Source organism: Mustela lutreola, chromosome 18, assembly GCF_030435805.1.
Source record: "Mustela lutreola isolate mMusLut2 chromosome 18, mMusLut2.pri, whole genome shotgun sequence".
Lineage (NCBI taxonomy): Eukaryota > Metazoa > Chordata > Mammalia > Carnivora > Mustelidae > Mustela > Mustela lutreola.
The window spans coordinates 39,365,641-39,380,921 of record NC_081307.1 but is presented as its reverse complement, the minus strand read 5'-3'; the positions used below and the strand labels follow the sequence as shown (position 1 = coordinate 39,380,921).

The following is a 15,281-nucleotide window of genomic DNA, read 5'->3' as shown; positions in this document are numbered from 1 at the left end:
ACAGATGGAGTGAAAAGAAGGGCCATCTGTACCCCAATGTTTATAGCAGCAATGGCCACGGTTGCCAAACTGTGGAAAGAACCAAGATGCCCTTCAACGGATGAATGGATAAGGAAGATGTGGTCATACACACTGTGGAGTATGATGCCTCCATCAGAAAGGATGAATACCCAACTTTTGTAGCAACATGGACGGGACTGGAAGAGATTATGCTGAGTGAAATAAGTCAAGCAGAGAGAGTCAGTTATCATATGGTTTCACTTATTTGTGGAGCATAACAAATAGCATGGAGGACATGGGGCGATGGAGAGGAGAAGGGAGTTGGGGGAAATCGGAAGGGGAGGTGAACCATGAGAGACTATGGACTCTGAAAAACAATCTGGGGGTTTTGAGGGGGCGGGGGGGTGGGAGGTTGGGGTACCAGGTGGTGGGTATTATAGAGGGCACGGATTGCATGGAGCACTGGGTATGGTGCAAAAATAATGATACTGCTATGCTGAAAATAAAAAAATTTTTTTAAAAAGCTTCCTTCATTCAAGATTTTACATATTTGATGCTCATCTTCTTGAATCCTGCATCAAGATAAACTCATTTTCCATATAAATTTTAAATATATATTTATCTATATATATGCTAGCTTTTGAGGACTTTTAATTCAAATATGAGGTTTTTTCAAATATGTGTCAATCATAATTTTAATTTTATTTTCCTTTTTCATTCATTTAATTATTTAAATACATATGCTTATATATATGCCAATGTACGTATATAAAGATGCTTAAGTTTGGTTTCAGACATTGGTCCATGAAATAAATGTAGTTGAGCATTTTAATCATTGTATCTATATACAGGGCTCTGCAAGTCAGTGATATTAATTATGATACTCATGCAGTATTAAAACTGCTTCCATAAAGCAAATATTCGAAGGGTCATTTTCTCCCAGTGTTCATGGGAGGGTACTAAAACTGGTAATTTTAATTCTGACCAAGGGTAGATGACATCAGATAGGAATGTAGCTAAAAGAGTGATGCTCTAGATATTTTAAAATCTTTATTTTTCCATATATGTGCTGATTGCATAAGACTTCTCGCAACACTTGACAGCACAAGACATTGGAGCTATTTAGAATCATAAATGCCCTCCGTGGACATTATAAACATGAAATATTTAATTAGGAACACTTTGGTTCGTCATGTTAGGATTCAGAAGTGATCCTGTGAGATCATCTACCAGCTTCAGTCTTCCAGCAAAACGTGTCATACGAAACACAAGCCTTTCTCTCAACAGCAAAACAATCCCTATTTCAAGTAAGTTCAAAATCAATTCACTGACTTCAAGGAAGACATGGGGGTGCTTGCTGTTTCATGTTAAGAAAATGATAATAATTTGCATTTCTCCCTTGTAAGCACCTTCAAAGGCGGGAGGGATTCGACATTCCTGTACCACCTCGGAGATGTATTGTTTCAAGTGCAGCTGCTCAGCATCTGACTGTGGGGAGATGGCCACAGGGTGCCCATTGGTGAGCTGCCCTGCTCCTCCCCACTGCCAGGGTCCTACTTGGCACCATTGACAGCTATCAACACATTTCATGCGTCATCGGAAACTCAGAAAAACAACGGCCAGGTCATTAACACCGTCTTTCAAATACATGGGTCCAACCATCACTTAGAGGATTGTGAAGACCAGCAGGACACAGAGCATTTGGAATATTCTCTTTGTAAGTCTGCACATCAGTGAGAGCCACTAAGCGACGGTCACAAATACAGACCGACTAGTGCCGAGCCTCGGGCGATGGGAAAGCCTGCTGCTGGAAAATATGAACCACAACCGAGCTTAATAATGACAAATGAACCTTCTGTGTTGTATGTGTGACATTCTGATGAAAATAGTGTTTTATCTGGAAACTTATTAGTACAATATATTTAGCTATTTTTAGGACCCATATAATGTGTACACTTGTGGGACTTGTGACCTGGAAATAGCTATATAATATTAAACAAAACAAAACTTCAGTCATAGCATAAACTTCTCTGCCTCCCCAGTGATATAAAACAATAAATGTTTGGTCATTATTATAGCTATTTAATCAAAATCATTTATTGGGTCTCACAATTGGCCATCCGCTGTGCAAGACTGGAAATTCAAAGATGTCATATACATAGGCTTGCTTGCAAAAGAAAATTTAAGTAAGTTATTTCATTCAAATTTAAGATTTCTAAGATGTACTTTCACATTTTTACCATTAAAAAATAAACAAACAAAAACACTTAAAAATAAGAAGCAATGTTTAATTCTAGATTTCTGCAAGTTAGGAACTGGTCATACAAAGCTCTGACTGTTTGGGGAATTTTCCCTATATTTTGAAAGATTTGAGCATTTCTCCTACTTCTGTTGAAAGGCATGGTCAGATGCTCCAAGAACGGCTTGGACTATGGAGGTAATCTTTTTACAACTTCAGATAGTAAAATAAAATAGAGCTTTACCTACTGTGGTTCTTTTTCCCTTTGCCCCCTCAGAGAGTAACATACATCCTGATTTACCAGGATAATTATAGGTTTTGGTTGTTTCCAGCTTAATTATTAATACATCACTCTTTAAAAGAGTTTTGGTTCAGTTAGTAAATCCTATGGTCAACCCATTAACTAGTTTGTTGGTTTGCAAGAAAATATAGAATTTCTGCCAGGAATCTGATGATGAATATGGCTTCGATCATTCAGTAATACCACATTTTCACCCTGATACGGGGGATACGCTGTCTTAGTTCAGGGAGTCTGACAGGACACACAAGCACACAGCAGAGCCATTCTTCCAAGAACTGCGAGTTTAGCAGCATGGCTGAGGAAATAAGCTTGCAGAAGCCAAGTGGCAAAATAAGAGTGGAATGGTGTCGGGTCCCCGGCCATGAAAGATAGATGTTGTGAAAAGGACCTTTCCCCACGGACCATAGAGAATTGTTGAGGGTTTAATGCTAAAGAAGAACAGACTCTGGGGCGCCTGGGTGGCTCAGTGGGTTAAGCCGCTGCCTTCGGCTCAGGTCATGATCTCAGGGTCCTGGGATCGAGTCCCGCATCGGGCTCTCTGCTCGGCAGGGAGCCTGCTTCCTTCTCTCTCCCTCTGCCTGCCTCTCAGTGTACTTGTAATTTCTCTCTGTCAAATAAATAAATAAAATCTTAAAAAAAAAAAAAAAAAAAAAAAAAGAAGAAGAAGAAGAACAGACTCGTATTTTACCTCTGTCCTCACTGCTGTAGAATTGCGGGCGTCGAGGCACTGTGGTGGGAGCTCCCATGAACACAATTTTAGCTCAAGATTCATATTTGAGCATTAAGTATCAAAATTATGAATGTGTGTAAATGATTACTCTAATTCTAACTCAAGGACTTGAGCCTGCCGAAATGGCTGCTAAGAGAGCGAACATAAAGATGTCTGTGGAAGCGTCGTTGACGACTATGGAGAGCGGGACAGTGTGGACACCTGTTGAAAAGAAGAGGCTGGTGGAACACTGTACCCATTACAAACTGCAAGTAATATCTGGAGATGTATACACTTTGCATCTACTAAAAGCGAGTAATATCTGGATACGTATTGTATATTATGTATATGCATTACACATGTACATACATATGCAGCATGTTACAGAGTAACAAAGCAATCTGTAAAGTTGTGGTGTAATATTCAACACTAAAACGTGCGATTAGGAACCACAGTGAGGCGGAGGAAGGCAGGCCACAAAGGGAAACCATGTCCTCGTGTCTGTGTCTGTGGGTGGAGACACAGATGCAAAAGTCCTAAAAAAGTACACAGCAACAGTCAGCACTGAACATCCTGGGGACCGAAATGTTTAGTTCCTTCGCTTTTTGCTTTCCAGTTATCTGTGTCCTTTGACTTTGTAAAATAGAGATCCCATATTTGTTTTATTAAATGCACATTTATATACATGTTCAGTTTTTTAAAGATATTTCCCATTAATTGTGGAAGATCCGTGAGGAAGGTGGAGAACGGGACACAACGAGCAGCTGAGCTATCTCACAGCTATCACACTGCACGCTAAGCAAAGACGCTGACCTAGAGTACTTGGTTGCTAGAACTCTGGCAAATGGAAAAGGGAGAGTGAATCCAGACTTAGGGGTGAAGGAAAAATGCTCAATAGAGGAGGCAGAGGAGGAAAAGAGTTTAGAATCAAGGTCACTGTGTGGATATCACGACAGTATGAGGGACTCAGAGAAAGGCTGTTGGAGGGGAAGCAGATTGGTAAGGTAGAGAGAACCAATGTGCTATCTGTCCACTTCAAGGACTGCTAGGCTGCCCCAAAAACGCCCTGGGACCGTCTGGACTTCCGGCACGGTGCTTAGGTAAGCTGATGAGGTACGCATCACTGTCATCAGAGAAGACAGTGCTTGAAGCAACGGAGGTAAGAAGAAGGGCTGAGAGGTGACCCTCTAAGAGTAGTGGTAACATTAATAACTTCGAGGCGTTCCCATACATGGTCATTCATCTGATAAATACAGAAACACCATCAGGTTCAATATTATCACTATTATTAAGATTATTGGCAAATGAGGAAACTGATAGAGAGATTTTAGGTTTTTCCCAAAGCACACGGCCAGGAAATGGACAAAGGCTGGAGCCTGGGGCTTTAAGTAACGCATCTGGTTCTCTCCCACCATGCCACTGCCCTGCAAGACCCAGGAATCATGTATCTGGGGAGAGACGATCATAAAATTAGAATTGTCTCTTAAGGTGAATCGGAGATGAAAAGGAAGTAGAGAAAGGCCAGAGAAAAGAGAAACGAGCTGGAAGATGGTGGCAACAACTCCCTAGAGACTTCTGTTGGCTTGCAGGGGCCTCAGGAAACAGTGAATTTCTCTCAAGGTGCACTTCGGGGGAAATCAGTGACCATCATGGGCCTAGCATCCCTGCAAAGGGACGTTTTGCTGTGAGCCTCCTTTATTTGACTTTATCAGGCTAATGGCTTCTTGCCTGGTTTTCTCATCTTTCTTCTGACATGGGATCTCCAAGCAAGCAGAGATCTCAGCTGCTGTTTGCCAGTCTTTGGCAACTATCAACAGTGTGTGACCCAAAAACACACGGAGTGAATAAGTGTTGTATTGCTTTTGCTACACATGTAATTATTAATGTGCGTAAACAAGAAAAGCACTAAAAAAGAAGAAAATGCGAAAGGAGATGTGTTTAGATGCAGAGTCCTTAGTAAATATTAAAAGGCAAAAGAAAAAAAAAAAGACCACTTCTAAGATATGTCAACCTAAGTGGGCAAGGAAAACTAGTTATTTCTGCCTCCTTTTCTCATAAAACACACACACACACACACACACACCCCTCATAGAAAACAAAACAGAAATAGAAAACTTCTGCCTTTCTGCCATAAGGACTAGATTCATTCTTTCGAGCAAATTCTGGACATACAATTATTGACGTGTCCTCTTGTAAAGCCACTTTTGTGTTAAAACACCACCACCACCAAAAATCCCTCAGTAGTCTGTGGACTCTTCTCACAGCAGTGCTTCCTGGGTATCACACGCTTCTCCACTGCCATAAATAAGCACCATTCTAGCCTAGATCTTCATTCCCTCACATCAAGTGAACTCTTACTGGACTTTTGTCTATTCCTTCTTTCTTTCTTTCTTGCTTTTTTAAATCTTCCTACTGTGGTCTGCACATTACTTACTGACAGGTGAGTCATTCTAAAAATGCTGTCTCCATCGCGTGTGTGTGTATAAGTACATATACGCGTGGACAGAAGTGTGTGTATAATTCACGTTTTGGCTTAAGATGCAAGTGAATCCACAGTGCAGACCTTGTTTCTTGTTTTATTCTGGAGCACCAAGAAGAGATGATAAAAACAGCTGCACTTGCTCTAAGAAGGCAGTACTTGGGGTGTTGAGAGAAAATCTGGTTAGTGGGAAGAAGGGGTGTAGGCTTCCCCGTGGCAGGAGAGAAAGGATGCCAGGAAGGGATGCACAGAGACTCGAGAAGGAAAGAGTGTCAGGAGACAAACTCAATTCGTGAACAAGGTACAAATACGAAACAGTGGTAAGGGGGCGGCGTTGGCAATGGAGGAGCGGCCACAGTGACTCGACATACTGAGTGGACAGGGATGAAACAGCGGGTCAGAACGTGATGATGGCCAGCAGGCACTAAGGGGCACGCTGTGTGCCAGGAAGGAAGCTGGCGTGCAACCGGACTTTCTGCAGAGGTGTTCAGTGACCCAGAAGACAAGGATGGGGCCATTAAACAGAGCACATCATGACTCTGGATGGGAAAGAGGTCTGTGACAGAAAGGATGGAGTTACTCAGGACACTGTCACCACCAGTAGTCATGCCTCTGGATGTCTCTCTACCAATCTGGAAATCCCTAATGGGTAAATATCACCTACTGAATTTATTCAAATTCCATTTCAAAGCCATAAACTATTACATGTAATATTTAGTTTTGCCTTAACTTTAAAATTATCTGAATGCAAATGAATGACTTTAAACCTGCATAAATTTGTTATTTCAAATTATGTGAAAAATCTCCCAAGTAATAAAAGTTCATTCTCCTTCCCCAGAAAGGGATCTGATAGAGAGCTGTACTTTCTTACAAGCAATAAATTTAAACCAACTTTTAAAAAATGATTTTAGATAGTAAGACTTGTTCCTTGAATAAAAGGTGTAAATGTATAATTGTTGTAACTAGTTACCTATTCCCTAAATACCTCTCAAATTCATCTTCTCTTCTCCAATCCTGACACCACTGTCCTGACGTAGCCTCATATCATCTTCCATACTTATAACAAAGTCCAGATGTTTCCTGCTTCCAGTCACGTGTCCTTCAAATCTGTCCACCTGACTCTTGGCCTAGTGATGTCTCCAAGAGTACACACGGCAGCGCCACTTTATCCCCCTCTGTTTCCTGACCCCCAGTCATTACCATGACATGCAAACCCTTTACCTATCTTTCAGGATCTGAATGATGTCTTTTTAAATGCAGTCATGGATAACTGTGATGAAGAAGAAGAGGAGGAGGGGGGCAGTAAGAGGGAGGAAGCGGGAAGGAGGGGGACAGGGAGGAAGAAGAGGGGGAGGGACTGAGCATTTGCCAGAAGATGTTCTAGGTGCTTCGTGCTGATACCCTGCTCTTCGCAAGGGCGTTCCCCAGGATCTAACCAAGCTGGCACCTGGACTGCCGACTTGCACCCTCTGTAACGGTGAGAAATAAATTTCTTTGTTTATAAGGTACCCATCTCTGGTATTTTGTCATAGCAGCTGAACAGACAAAATTCAAATGTGTAAAATCTTTGAAATTCTCAGAGTTTGACATCAACAAAAATACTCTCTAAGGAGCTCAGACTAAAATTAGGTACTGAAATTACGTCACCACAGAATGCATTTGAAATATAAATATATCTCTGCGTATACATATGAAGATACAGACGTACACTCGCATTCCATGTATGGATTCTAGCGAAAGTGGTCGGTGTTTAATCTTCCCAATGGAAACCATGTGGATGAACTTTTCAGAGCATCTGCTAATAATTCCTCTAATCTGTAATGGATGAACCATATATCACCTTCTCAAGAATTGGGTTATACAAGTTATTGCAAGTTTTACCTGAGAAAGCTGAGTTATTGAAAGTATATATGATGAAATAATTTAACAAATATCTAATTGCTGAATTAATTTTTTTTGTATTATTATTATTATTTTTTAAATTTTTTATTTTTGATAAACATATATTTTATCCCCAGGGGTACAGGTCTGTGAATCACCAGGTTTACACACTTCACAGCACTCACCAAAGCACATACCCTCCCCAATGTCCATAATCCCACCCCCTTCTCCCAAAACCCCTCCCCCCGGCAACCCTCAGTTTGTTTTGTGAGATTAAGAGTCACTTATGGTTTGTCTCCCTCCCAATCCCATCTTGTTTCATTTATTCTTCTTCTACCCACTTAAGCCTCCATGTTGTATCACCACTTCCTCATATCAGGGAGATCATATGATAGTTGTCTTTCTCTGCTTGACTTATTTCGCTAAGCATGATACGCTCTAGTTCCATCCACGTTGTTGCAAATGGCAAGATTTCATTTCTTTTGATGGCTGCATAGTATTCCATTGTGTATATATACCACATCTTCTTGATCCATTCATCTGTTGATGGACATCTAGGTTCTTTCCATAGTTTGGCTATTGTGGACATTGCTGCTATAAACATTCGGGTGCATGTGCCCCTTTGGATCACTACATTTGTATCTTTAGGGTAAATACCCAATAGTGCAATTGCTGGGTCATAGGGCAGTTCTATTTTCAACATTTTGAGGAACCTCCATGCTGTTTTCCAGAGTGGCTGCACCAGCTTGCATTCCCACCAACAGTGTAGGAGGGTTCCCCTTTCTCCGCATCCTCGCCAGCATCTGTCATTTCCTGACTTGTTGATTTTAGCCATTCTGACTGGTGTGAGGTGATATCTCATTGTGGTTTTGATTTGTATTTCCCTGATGCCGAGTGATATGGAGCACTTTTTCATGTGTCTGTTGGCCATCTGGATGTCTTCTTTGCAGAAATGTCTGTTCATGTCCTCTGCCCATTTCTTGATTGGATTATTTGTTCTTTGGGTGTTGAGTTTGCTAAGTTCTTTATAGATTCTGGACACTAGTCCTTTATCTGATATGTCGTTTGCAAATATCTTCTCCCATTCTGTCAGTTGTCTTTTGATTTTGTTAACTGTTTCCTTTGCTGTGCAAAAGCTTTTGATCTTGATGAAATCCCAGTAGTTCATTTTTTCCCTTGCTTCCCTTGCCTTTGGCGTTGTTCCTAGGAAGATGTTGCTGCGGCAGAGGTCGAAGAGGTTGCTGCCCGTGTTCTCCTCAAGGATTTTGATGGATTCCTTTCGTACATTGAGGTCCTTCATCCATTTTGAGGCTATTTTTGTGTGTGGTGTAAGGGAATGGTCCAATTTCATTTTTCTGCATGTGGCTGTCCAATTTTCCCAGCACCATTTATTGAAGAGGCTGTCTTTTTTCCATTGGACATTCTTTCCTGCTTTGTCGAAGATTAGTTGACCATAGAGTTGAGGGTCTATTTCTGGGCTCTCTATTCTGTTCCATTGATCTATGGGTCTGTTTTTGTGCCAGTACCATGCTGTCTTGATGATGACAGCTTTGTAATAGAGCCTGAAGTCCGGAATTGTGATGCCACCAACGTTGGCTTTCTTTTTCAATATCCCTTTGGCTATTCGAGGTCTTTTCTGGTTCCATATAAATTTTAGCATTATTTGTTACATTTCTTTGAAAAAGATGGATGGTACTTTGATAGGATTTGCATTAAATGTGTAGATTGCTTTAGGTAGCATAGACATTTTCACAATATTTATTCTTCCAATCCAGGAGCATGGAACATTTTTCCATTTCTTTGTGTCTTCCTCAATTTCTTTCATGAGTACTTTATAGTTTTCTGAGTATAGATTCTGTGCCTCTTTGGTTAGGTTTATTCCTAGGTATCTTATGGTTTTGGATGCAATTGTAAATGGGATTGACTCCTTAATATCTCTTTCTTCTGTCTTGCTGTTGGTGTAGAGAAATGCAACTGATTTCTGTGCATTGATTTTATATCCTGACACTTTACTGAATTCCTGTATAAGTTCTAGCAGTTTTGGAGTGGAGTCTTTTGGGTTTTCCACATATAGTATCATATCATCTGCGAAGAGTGATAATTTGACTTCTTCTTTGCCGATTTGGATGCCTTTAATTTCCTTTTGTTGTCTGATTGCTGAGGCTAGGACCTCTAGTATGATGTTGAATAGCAGTGGTGATAATGGACATCCCTGCCGTGTTCCTGACCTTAGCGGAAAAGCTTTCAGTTTTTCTCCATTGAGAATGATATTTGCGGTGGGTTTTTCATAGATGGCTTTGATGATATTGAGGTATGTGCCCTCTATCCCTACACTTTGAAGAGTTTTGATCAGGAAGGGATGTTGTACTTTGTCAAATGCTTTTTCAGCATCTATTGAGAGTATCATATGGTTCTTGTTCTTTCTTTTATTGATGTATTGTATCACATTGACTGATTTGCGGATGTTGAACCAACCTTGCAGCCCTGGAATAAATCCCACTTGGTCGTGGTGAATAATCTTTTTAATGTACTGTTGAATCCTATTGGCTAGTATTTTGTTGAGTATTTTCGCATCTGTGTTCATCAAGGATATCGGTCTATAGCTCTCTTTTTTGGTGGGATCCTTGTCTGGTTTTGGGATCAAGGTGATGCTGGCCTCATAAAATGAGTTTGGAAGTTTTCCTTCCATTTCTATTTTTTGGAACAGTTTCAGGAGAATAGGAATTAGTTCTTCTTTAAATGTTTGGTAGAATTCCCCCGGGAAGCCGTCTGGCCCTGGGCTTTTGTTTGTTTGGAAATTTTTAATGACTGTTTCAATCTCCTTACTGGTTATGAATTAATTTTTATTGACCCTCTACTAGACGCGTACAGCAGCAATGGTTACTACACCTGGGGGTTCAGAAATTTGCTTCTCCACTAAATTGGGACTTCTTGAGGATTTTTTTTTTTTTTGAGATCTATTTATTTGTATGACAGAGAGAGAGAGAGCAAGCGACTGAGCAGGGAGAGGGACAGAAGGGGAGGGAGAGAGAATCTTAAGCAGACTCTGTGCCCAGCCCTGAGCCAGAGACACTGCCCTGAGCCAGGGACACTGCGATCAGGACCTGAGCTGAAACCAAGAGCCAGATGCTCAACCCATGGCAACAGCAAGACTCCCTGGGGAAATATTCTGTAACTTCCTACCTAGAACATACTGCATAGTAATTTCTCCTAATATACATCTATATACTGTACACACACACATCATATATATGTTTAACAATTATTAGTTACAATTAATTTATTATTTAATATATGATATGTTAGAGTATGTATAATATTTATATGTATTATGTATTCAATAATAATGCAGAATATATTGATATAATTAAGAACAATTGTGTGTGTGTGTGTGTGTGTGTGTGTGTATGAATAGATTTCTAGTATTCTTTTTAAGTTGACATTCCACAATATGACAAATTGTGATATTCATGACCCAGCTTTCTTTGGTCATTATCTCGTACAAGCGAGCTTATATTAATGCTTCGTACACATGGACACGTCACTTGATTGTGTAAGAGTCAAAGGAAACAATGAGACCAGAAGCGTCTCTAATCATGGAGAGAATCAAGGTTTCGTCCAAGATGAGCTTACTACATAAACTCCGACTGACTCTGGGAATTGATTTCAGGTTTCTATCCTATTGTATTTCCTAAAAGTTTGCAGATCAAGTCAAACATACAGATTGGGGCAGATCATCATTCCTCATCTAGAACTCAGCGTTCATGCTTCTAGCAAGAGTCATTGTCTGGACGCCTTCTCTCTTATGCTCAATGTGTAATATACCTTCATCACCGTGTGCTTAGTCGGGAAACCCCCTTATTTGGAATGTCTCCCAAGGAATCAAATTAAGCCTAATTATACTTAATGGCAATGACTGCTTCTTAATTTGGATGGTAATTCTGCTTAATTGAGATGCCTTCAGGTGTCTAAGTGGTGTTCTAGTAGAGAGTACTGGTGTGCATGAGAGCATCAACCTGCAGTGTCTTGTTTCTTCTCTGAACATTTCACCAAAATAAAGGGACAAAAGACAAAGAATTAAAGGAAGCAATGTAACCTAAGATTCCCAAAATTTAATGTATTCATTGCTGAGTGTCCAGAACCAACAAAATCTGTATGAAATCATGAGAAATGTTCATGTAAATGTAAGCAAAGATGAGACAGAAACGTGAAACTTCTAAAATGAGAAACATGTGTCCATCTAAATGGCATACATTCATTATTTTACTGATTTTTTTTTTAGAGTTGGGCCAAGTTGAAAAATCAAATTCAAAATGTCAAAGAACACACTTCAAGCATTTTAACCAATTTTTAGGCTACTGGAGTCTGCTAAAACAGGAAAATAATGGGATCTAAAGTGCATCATAAACAAAATATGAATCTGATGATAACAAAAACCTCTTTGACATTATGCTTGTGTGCATGTGGTAGGCACATCCATTACCACAACCTTCTGGCTTCCAGAGAATTCTTTCCTCAGGCTCCCTGGGAGCTGGAGCATGGGTATTTGATTTAGAGAAGAGAGAAGTCTGGAGAGAAGTCGGCTAGGACATTCTAGAAAACTTCTTCTATTTTTGAGAAAGACAAGCCTCATCTCTTCATTGACCATGATTATGTCACAGCCATCTTGTGACCTGAGGGGGGCTAGGGTGGGCACTACCCACTACCCACTACCCTCCCAGAGAAGAAACAAGTAGGGTTACCCCCCTAGATACAGAGGAGGAAATATCGGAATCATCAACAACGTTTCTGAGCTCCTAAATTAAACCTGCAATCTCGCTGGCTCTGCCGTTTTCTAATGTGAAATAATGCTTCTTAAAAACTTCTTCTAATACCTACAGCCAAAAACATCATATTGAGACACTGAATAACCTATGATTTCATTTCCATATGGCACCCCTCACGGTGATAATGGAATACGGAGGTGCGGACATAAGTGACCCTCCTCCCAGAGAGAAGAGCTAATGAAAGGCCATCACAGGGCAGTGAAAAGACACCCAGGTCCTCATCCTCGGTGGGAGCAAAACAGCTGTGAAATCTTTAACGCGTAGTTTACATCCCGGGGATCTCGGTCTCGTGCCTGTCAGGTAAATGGTGTTTAGACAATCGGAAGCTTCCTTTTAGATAGGGATTTTGATTATTCTAGTATGTATGGGAAGGACAGAAACTCAGATATATAGGTATATCTGTAGGATAAAAGTATTCATGATTATTCATCTGTGATCTGGGTTTAAATGAATTCTGAAAATACTGGAAGGGTTTTAATCAAGTTTCCTGACGATTTAGCTTGGAGTCCCTGCCTATCCTATCAGAACACCATGGGTTCACTGTTTCTTCCACACAAAGGCCTTCAGTACTTTGAAGTTCTTTACCTGACACATAGAATGGCAAAAATCCCACCATTCCTTACAGTGGAAGCCCACTCCACCCTCCAACTGACACGGGGAGGAAAACACGCCATCAGCATGACTCTCTTGACTCTGCGTGCTTCTCTGCAGGACCTCATGCACATCCCAGATCTCAGCAGCGTACAACACACTTCTGAATTCCAAATTTACATCTACCAGTTATGTCCACTTGAATGAATATACAGCAGGCTCCTCACTCTCTTTATGCCCAAAACCAAACCCATTATCTCTTCCCATAAGAAAACAAAACAAAAACAAAAAACAAAAACACTGGTTCTTGAGGACCCTTCCCGGGTTCAGAGTATGGAGAACCTATACTATTCCAGACAGGAACAATCTGATGCAGGGTAGGGTGTCCCCAGAGGGACTGAACACATGCTCATTCAGGTAAGGGCTTCACCACCACCTCCAAACCCATTCTTTTTTTTTTTTTTTTAAGATTTTTGTTATTATTTATTTGACAGAGAGAGACACAGCGAGAGAGGGAACACAGGAGGAGTGGGAGAGGGAGAAGCAGGCTTCCCGCCGAGCAGGGAACCCAATGTGGAGCTCGATCCCAGGACCCCAGGATCATGACCTGAGCCGAAGGCAGACACTTAACGACTGAGCCACCCAGGTACCCCCAAACCCATTCTTGATTCTCCCCTGAGTCCATTTCCTTCACAGTCACCATACCGTATCCTCCAGACTTGCCAAGAGAACAGATCTTAACAGTTCTTACCATAATAATAATAAAAAAAACTATAATTACGTGAGATGATATACATTAACTATTTTGCTACATACGTGTGTGTGTATACATGCACACATACATATATAATTACATTATACACCCTACAGTAAAACAATATTATGTCAATTATATCTCAGACCCTCCAGATCAGTGGGAGGCAACCAAATGAAGGACACTCACTTTGTATCTAATCCTGCACGGGCTTTCTGATAAATGTGGATCTATCTACACCAATGCAGCGTGAGCTTTTCCGTTCGAACAGCGAACAGTGAGGGTGCATGACATCTGTGCGGCTGTGTGTCGCAAACAGCCGTCTGAGCTGGAGTATTGATGGCATCAGCTTTGCAGGGGTGGACGCCGAGAGCCTTACCTTGTCCGGGTCTGTCGTGGTGATGACCCACACACAGTGAGCATTGTCCTCATACTGCACCGGGTAGTTAGGGGACGTAATGACACCACTGGGTCCACGCAGATTGGAGCCACATGTTCTAGCTAGAAACACATAGAGATGGTATTATTTTCTGCATCATTTGATCAGCGTGGTGAAGACATAACAGAAACATGGAACGTCAAATTAGCTAACCACTAAGTATGATAAAAAATGGTTCATGAACTCAAGTTGGTGAGGGAAGTTTACTCAGCCATCAGGACCCTTGTTTGGGACTTGCAACGTGCAACAGCACCCAAGGCGTGACCTTTCACAGAATGACCATGTTCCTGATACCTCCATGGACAGTGTGCAGTCAAACTGGCCCATCCCCATCCCACTCTGACTCAAAGAGAGTCCGCATGCACATGCAGCTGGACATGGATGTCGTGGAGGGGCAAGAGAGTGCAGGGGGCTCCGGAGACCCCCCACTATGCCCTCTGCTGTAGGACAATTTCATCTTCTGCACTAAAAATGAGGGTGGTGGGACAGATCATCTCCAAAGTCTCTTTCAAGCTTTAGATTCTATTCTGCAATCAACTATGCAAATTCCTTTACAGCACAGTGTAAACAGGAACTTCAAATAGAGCCGACAATTTAGAGAAAGAAAACAGACGTAAGGACTCTGAAAGGAAAAAAGAGGGAAAAAAGGACCTTAAATGGAGAGACCAAGCAAACGATAGAAATGACATAACCCACAAATATGACTGTTTTTTACTATAAAACAAGGAGTTCAACTGACCTCCATTTTAAGAAAGGTTTGTTTTTGGTTTTGGTTTTTTTTTTTTTTTTTCCAAATCAATAGATAATTTTTAGAAATCAAGTGTCGGCTTGCAATGCAACCCAGCCTTCACATTAATAATTTGAAGTGGGTTTGAGAAAAGAGCAGGAGAAACTAATTTCACAAGAAAGAACTCATGTAAGGGAAGCTCGAGTTCATTTTTCTCAGACTTCATATTACACAAACTGATTAAACTGTCACCCAACAAACGATGAATCCCAGTCAGGACCCATCTTGCCTGTGTTCTTTTTCTTGGCTGAGCACCCACTCCAGGTCAAGGATTG

At 41.0% G+C, this 15,281-nt stretch overlaps 1 protein-coding gene across 2 annotated transcripts in view; it reads right to left on the bottom strand.

Moving 5' to 3' along the window:
- CSMD1 (CUB and Sushi multiple domains 1) overlaps positions 1-15,281 on the bottom strand; it is a 1,947,613-nt gene that overhangs the window by 532,214 nt on the left and 1,400,118 nt on the right. For both annotated transcript variants that reach the window (XM_059156007.1, XM_059156008.1), the window contains exon 10: positions 14,160-14,281. In XM_059156007.1, the coding sequence (XP_059011990.1) occupies positions 14,160-14,281 (122 nt within the window). The remainder of the gene's footprint in view (positions 1-14,159; positions 14,282-15,281) is intronic.